This window comes from Polistes canadensis, unplaced genomic scaffold (genome assembly GCF_001313835.1).
Source record: "Polistes canadensis isolate GaletaPanama2010 unplaced genomic scaffold, ASM131383v1 scaffold_19, whole genome shotgun sequence".
In the NCBI taxonomy this organism is placed as follows: domain Eukaryota; kingdom Metazoa; phylum Arthropoda; class Insecta; order Hymenoptera; family Vespidae; genus Polistes; species Polistes canadensis.
The window spans coordinates 1,236,053-1,243,676 of NW_014569566.1; the positions used below are offsets into that span (position 1 = coordinate 1,236,053).

The following is a 7,624-nucleotide window of genomic DNA, read 5'->3' on the forward strand; positions in this document are numbered from 1 at the left end:
TATATAATATATATAATTATATTAGGGTGATTTATTGTGCATTTATTGTCTTGTTTCAGATAATGCAATTTTTTGTCTTTGTATGCAAATGAAATATTAATTTAAAAATGCACGAACCTTTTTGATTTCACCCTAACAATACTATTTAAAATACGCGTAAAGAAAAAAGAAAAAAAAATATATATATATATATATAACATCTTTGTGAGAAACGCGAAGAGTATAAATCTTACGAGTACGTGAACAACGTAGCGAGAAAAATGTTTAGAAAAATTCACTAGCTCGACACATTTTCTCCGATGACATTTTAAAGAAAGGAAGGTGGAGGTGGGTGGTGTAATTCTTCGGCCTCAAAGCTTATCCTCTGTTTTACCGTTTTACACCGGAATCATTCGAGAGAAGATAGAAGAACGAGATAACGCGTAAAGTGGCATGAGAATAAAGCTTTGTGCTGGGTCAGCCAACCGCAGCCAACCAACGTCAGCGCATTATTCATTTCTTATGTATGAGCTACATTGTGACTAATACAAACACGTATTTACACGTATCTAGAAAATACTAATGATCGTGGTTGTGTGGTGGTGAGATTGTTTTGTGTGAGTTGGTGGGTGTAATGTGTATATATGCGTATTTCTTTCTATGTTTTTCATCTTGAACATATATATATATATATAATTCTTAAGCAACAAGAGAGAAAATAGGAAAATAATAATAGTAGTAGTAATAGTAGTAGTAGTAGTAGTAATGGTAGTGGTTTAGAATTGTCCTGAAATTTTTCTCTCGGTGGCGTTGATTCGGTCGCTACCAAAGAAAAGCCATTTTCTCAACGTGTAATGACAAAATGGATGCCAACATAATGGTGCCACTGACAAAAGAATAATATCTTTACTATTTTTATCTCAACAACCGGTTCACCGGTAATACGGTATTCGCTTTAAGAGTTCGATAAACGTTGTGAAGTATTAATTTCTTTTTTTCTGTTTTTTTTTTTAACCTTATTATATCTCTCGATTATTTCCAAGCTAAATTATAATGATATTATTAATTTGAGGTTATGTGTAATAATGTTTGATTTTTTTTTCACGTTTCATTCAACACTATTATACTTTTTGTATTTTATCGTTATTATTATTATTATTATTATTATTATTGTTATTGTAACAGTGTAAGACTGCTAAATCTGAATATCTCAAAACTATCATAAAACCCCTCTTATTATATCAGCTTACAAGTCGTCCTTTTTTAATTCCCTAAAACAAACTCCCCAAGCATTACCATACAGTTATACTTTTATTTACAAACTCAACGAGAAAATATTTACATTTTGTCTTTTGAACAAACCCTTTGAATAAATATAACAACTCGTATTATTCGTAAAATCTACTGTTTATTCTAGAAAATCTTGAACAGTCAAAGTATAATACATTAAAATTATACAAAGTTGTCTATTACATTTAAATTGTTTCATTTAACGCGTGAACGTAAAAATTAGAAGAAACAAAAATTGAACAATCTTTATATATATTTATTCGATAAAAAATTACTTGAAAGGAAGAATATTTGGCAAGTAAGGATGAGAGTTTACTACCTAGGGGTGGTTTATACCTGACCGAATTTCAAGGGTTAATGTCCTTACTAGAAGTAGTCTACCTCAACTATATATCAATCCAATGTTCAAAGAGAATCGTATATCAATCCTAGCCGTCTTACTCTAATGGTGGTGGTGGTGGTAATGGTGGTAATGGTGGTGGTTGGTTGGTTACCCGTATTTTAGACTAGCAAATTTCAAAGAGAGTCTTATATTTTATTCGATTATAAGTTAAAGTTTAAACAACTTTGTCTTGTGTTTCTTTATACAACGAAGAATAATGAGAGAATTGTTTTACGAACTTATGGTGGGTAGAGGAGGAAGGGGGAGGGTGAGGGGAGCTTAACAACGTTCCCATTCGTGGTGTCTGTATCTTTGTCGTTGTGTGGGAAGATTAAAAGAAAAATATTATTTTTTTGTCTACTACACTACTACTAGTACTACTACTAGTACTATTATTACTACTACTTCTTCTTATTCTTATTCTTATTCTTCTTTTAAAGGATAAACTTTTATCGATCGGTATATATTTTCTCTCAGCTTTTTGTAATCCTCTCGATGTTTTTCTTTATGGATATAAAACTGTTTCGCAGATAAAAATACAACCTTGTCAGCAACGTGTGTGTATAGGTATATTTTCTCTTTCGTACTTTTTGCCTTTTTTTTTTTTNAAAAGAAAAAAAATTCCCCATCGAACGCGTGACGAACGATTAAAAAAAAAAAAAAAAGAAATAAAAAAAAATGACCCGGGCGAGTGTGTTTCTCACCTATTTCATTTTTTTTCTTCTTCTTTTTCTTTTTTTCGTAAAAAGATGACAGAAACACTCGAGAAATTCGGGCACGTTTTGAAATTGAACGAGAGCGGCAAGGGGTAAGAGGGGGTAGTATTGTTTAAACGTTAAGTCAGTGATAAATCGTTGACAACACTCTCTAGGTTTCTCATTCGGGATTCCGTATTCGATATTTATCGTATGAATAACTGACCAGTTGTCGGACTATAGTCTAGATATCATTACACATGGTACTACATAGTTGAAAGGAAAAGGGGTAAGGGTAAGGGTAGAAGAACAAAGAGGTATATCGTCTCGCAGACAACCAACCCGATTGAGGGAAAGGAGTTCTCCTCCTTTAGGTCATTTATCCTCCAACCAGGTGGACAAAATGGAGAATCGTTTGACCTTTCGTGGAACGTCATAAATCGTACCCGATTCATACCACCCTTAACATAAGACGAACTATCTCTATCTCTCTCTCTCTCTCTTTCTCTCTCTCTCTCTATCTTTCTCTCTTTCTCTTTGGTTTCGAACTGTTACGGTCTTCTTTGTCTCTGTCACCAAATTGGTTCTCCTTGGTGAATCTTTTGTGGTGGTAGTAGTGGTGGTGGTAGTAGTAGTAGTAGTAGTAATGCAATATCGAGAAGGAAAATGTTCTTTCTCTCTATATAAGATAAAAAAGATTTAGAGAGAGAGAAGAGGTAAAATGGAAGAAGAAAATAAGAAGTGGAAGAAGAGGAATCGTTACGTTTCACCTTGGTTCGTGTAATATCGATCGATTTATATCGATCAATTCGTCAATCCAACTAACGTAGAATGTATATATATATATATATATATATATGTATATGTATTCTACGTATTCTACGTATCTATTCTATAAATAGATATATCTATATATATATATATATATGTATCTATTTATTCTATGTATTTGAAATTAAACGAGTGTACACGCTTAATTATGATTTTTTCTTTTCTTTTTTTTTGTTTTACAGGATAGACACGTTACCGAAATATACTCGTGTAAGAAATTATATTTATTTATATATATATATAAATTTTGTATACGTATATATTAAATTTATCGCAAAAAAAATAGAAGTCTTGAGAATAATATAAGAAATAATGAGTTTATTTAAAAAAATGTTGTTCTTACATTAGAATTTGAACATCGATCGTGTTAAACAAAAAAGAAAAAAAGGTACATGTAAAATTATAATTGGGGGTCAGGAGGGGGTCGTTGTTGGTATACCTTTTAATTTGTAAGAACGTTTGATGTATTATAGGCATCATCATCGTATGGTAGATTCATCATTAACTTTATTACTCACTCGAGTTAGTTATTTTTCTTTTTCTTATTTTATTTATCTTTCAATATCAAGCACCATACACGGAGAATGGTACTAATCAACTGTAAGGTGTTATAATAGAGTCTCCTTTAATTTAAAAATAATAAAAAAAAAAGAAAAAAAAGAAAACGACGGCACACCACCTATCGAACTCCTTGACTCTCTTTTAAGTTCTCTTCTTCCACTTATACACGTTTGAAATATAATAAAAAAAAAAAAGGGAACTTCGTTTCTCGCTTATTCAAAAGGGTAGCGTAGTGTGTTCTTAACACACACACACACATACATACATTCGTTTATATTTTTCTTACTTCGTATTTATGTCAAAGGTAAATCTTTAGAAAAAATAAATGAACTTGATTATCTTTTATTTTCTTGTTTATATTTTTTTTTCTTCCTTACATATTATAATAATCTACTTGAAAGATAATATTTTATAATCCATTAAGATTTTTTTACACAAAAATTTGATTCCAATTTCAGATTTTAATTACTTTGCGTATATATATATGTGTGTGTGTGTCGCATGAGTTTTCGTATCTTACGATTACACGAAGTAAATATGGATTCGTAATAAGGACGAAAGGAGAAGTTTATGAATCGTTAAGTCCGATGGTAAAGCGTTTTCATAAGACGGGGAACACGTGACAGGGATAATTTACAGTAGAAACTCCCTTCCTCTCCCTCTTCCTACACCTTGCTGGACGACAGTAGAATATCATAATGTAGTAACACGTATATATAGTGGTAATAGTAGTAAAGTTCTTAGTATTAGTTGGGAAGTATTAAAAAAAAAAAAAAAAAAAAAACATATAAATATTATATAGAACGAATCAAAAGCTCGTGAGTTGTTTAAATGAATATTTTCAAAGTATAAATTTATAACAAAAACAAACAATCAATGCATTATGCAATATATGTAACACAACAAACTAACGAACCTTTGATTAATTCTTAAATAAGATAAAGAAAGATATATAAATCGAACCTGTAATCGTAGGCTTAGGGTGGGCCTCAATTGGTTGTTCATCTCTTTGGAACGGAAGACCCAAACGATACCAATAACGATGTCCCCTAATAACAGTACCAAAAGTAAGACCCAATATACGTGTAACAATTTAGCGCTGAGTCTTCTAACGGCAACGCAACCAAGTAATTGTACTAGTCCCAATTGTGTACCCAATGCTAAGTAAGCATAAAGTGCCGTCGGATCGAAGGCCCTTGGTACGCCAGGTATTAGGTGTCTCCTAGGATCACCGGTGAATATTATAGACATTGATACGACTGCGGCAAATGCGGCAGCGCTGAAGAATAATACCCCGTTACAGGCGTAAATCCAAATCCGATAATATCGCATTGCGACCTCCTGGCCACCTGGGGTGCGTCTTTGAGAAGACGTCACCGAAACCGGGGCCTCCTCGAGCGCGTATTCGCGGCTTCCGCTGCTCCTACGTACGCTCCTCTTCACTATATTATTTATTTTCCCGTTTTCGTAATTATTATTATTATTATTAATATTATTATTATTATTATTAATATTATTATTGTTGTTGTTATTGGTCGTAGGAGTGTAACTGTTTTCGTAATTATTGTTGTTGAAGTTGTTGATGATATTATTATTATTGTTATTATTATTGTTATTGTTATTATTGTTATTATTATTAGTGGTCGTGATGATTGAGGCGTCGGTAAATCGCCTATGTTCTTGTTGACGATCGTCAAGCAAAAAAATAAATGGCGGTATCGTGCTGCAGTCCTCCTTCGCTGTCTTTTGGCGGTGCGTCGACTGCGGGGTGACCGAACGTTGCAGCAGCATCACCGTCATACTAATCGTGCCACCCTGGTACGCTTATCCTCGTCGTAAAGGGGGATGTTACTTCCAAACAAAAATCCAGACAAAAATCTAACGAAAGTGTTCTAATGAAAATAATAAATGACTGATGATTATGTTCTCGTTGTTGTTGTTGTTGTTGATGATAAAAATAAGAATTAATTGGTAAGAAAAAGATAAGAAAAAATACAAAGTGATGTTTAAAAATGAATATAAATAATAGAAATAGTAGAAGTAGAAGAATGAGAAGAATAAAAGGAAGAGGAGAAGGAGACGAAGCGTGGCCGAACGAGACCAGGACACTTCGTCTCCTGGTGAAAAAAAACCGAGGAAATACGTGTGTCACGCGAGGCACCCTCTACCCCAACACAATGGTTCCTTGTTCATTGTAAAATTCTGTTTAAATGAGAAACCGTTGTCTCTTCAAACAGTTCCTGCTGTTCTTTTTACTGCTGCTGCTGCTGATGATGATGCTGATTATTATTATGATGATGATGATGATTATGCTGATAATATTGATACTGCACGATCGTTTTTTCTTGACCGAACGAAATAAATTGATGATATCTGCACAAACAGAAATTAAATCTTATTAATTCGCACAATCGTTCCTAATTTCTTTTATTTTTCTTGTTAAAGTTATACTTCTTTTGGCACGTTTTGGAAAGTGAGGTTAGATGCGATCGAAAAAATCAACACCACGAAGTTGTCGATATTTACGATGCGCGCGCAAATTGAAGTTATTTTTGAGGTTATTGAGGTTATGTTCGTTTTGGTATGCTAAAGAAGTATAACTTCTTACGTGCGTACATAAGTAACACACATCAGTTTTTTTTTCTTTTATTATTTCTATGATATTTGTGATCTAAGAGTAATTGTGGGATAATGAAGGAGATATAAGAACAATTGAAAAAGTTTTTAAGTAACTAACCCGGGTATAGGTTTAATCGGAAGGCATAAGGAAAGTGGAATAACTGATAACAAATAAATTCATCAAAATGTTACGAATAAAAATTTATTCTCTCTCTCTCTCTTTTTATTTTTAAACTTAATGGTAATACTAATGTATTAATATATAAACGTGCAAAAGATTTCAAATTAAAATTTCAATATGAAACAATAATGAGTCTAATGTAACGGTGTGGGGTGGGGGAGTGGGGAGGGGGGAGGGGGTTAGCAGGTCACACGTGTGCATTTGTTTTACCTTATCGAATGTATTCCTGGCAAAATATCAAGTATCAAATTTCAAATGTATTTCCATTTATAATATTACTATATATATATATATTTATTCCGAATAATAAATCCTCTCCTTTTCTACACACGTAAAAAATAGATTCTAAAATAAAAATAATAACCCGTTATTATTTCTTTTATTTTCCGGTTTCTTTAAACCAATCCCCCCGGCTCCCGCCCTCTTGTCGCACGAATATCTAATCTCGAACGTGAAGTATACATTTTCTTTCTTTTTTTTTTTTTTTTTAAAGAAGTCAAGCCTTCTTATTATTGGATTTGTTTTCGTTTAACTATTTTCAGTGATATAACTTGAATAAGAATATTATACTAATGTAATAATATTCGCGATAATATTCTGGCACAAGTTAGACCAAAGTTAAATCACAATTTGTCGTTTTAAATTATCCAGATATCGTGAATTCGAGATGAACGTCCTCCCAACCCCAAACTTGGCTCCCTTTCTTTCTTTCCTTCTTTCTTTTCTCAACATCCGAGTTTAGTTCTCTTGCTTGCTTGCTTGCTTGCTCGACTAGTTTTATTCAAGTTGGAAGAGAATAAAAAAAAGAAGAAGAAAAAAAAAGAATCACGTTCGCTGACGTCGTCGACCTAATGCGAAAGTACTTAAATACGTGACGCGAAAAACAATGTTAAGATCGTACCCCTAGTTCGATGATAATTAGAATAGGAGGCGGGGGGATGGGGGTGGGGTTAGTGTAATGTTCCGCTTAATACGTTCTTTCTATCCTTTCTTTTTTTTTTTTTTTTTTATCTTTCTTTCCTTCAATTCTTTTCATACTCCCTGAACCGAATCTTTCTTTGAATTATTTCGGTGTAATTATTATTC

At 32.8% G+C, this 7,624-nt stretch overlaps 2 protein-coding genes across 3 annotated transcripts in view; one reads left to right on the forward strand and one right to left on the reverse strand.

Moving 5' to 3' along the window:
- Window positions 1-7,624, forward strand: part of LOC106793809 (pseudouridine-metabolizing bifunctional protein C1861.05) — a 53,303-nt gene that overhangs the window by 32,472 nt on the left and 13,207 nt on the right. The window lies entirely within an intron of this gene.
- The window catches only part of LOC106793811, a 36,719-nt gene that overhangs the window by 22,396 nt on the left and 6,699 nt on the right, over window positions 1-7,624 (reverse strand). Inside the window, exon 2 of one of the 2 annotated variants that reach the window (XM_014761038.1) lies at window positions 4,702-5,589. In XM_014761038.1, the coding sequence (XP_014616524.1) occupies window positions 4,702-5,538 (837 nt within the window). In that variant the 5' untranslated portion in view covers window positions 5,539-5,589. Of the gene's footprint in view, window positions 1-4,701; window positions 5,704-7,624 lie in introns of those variants that run through there. The other variant, XM_014761037.1, reaches the window with a different exon arrangement.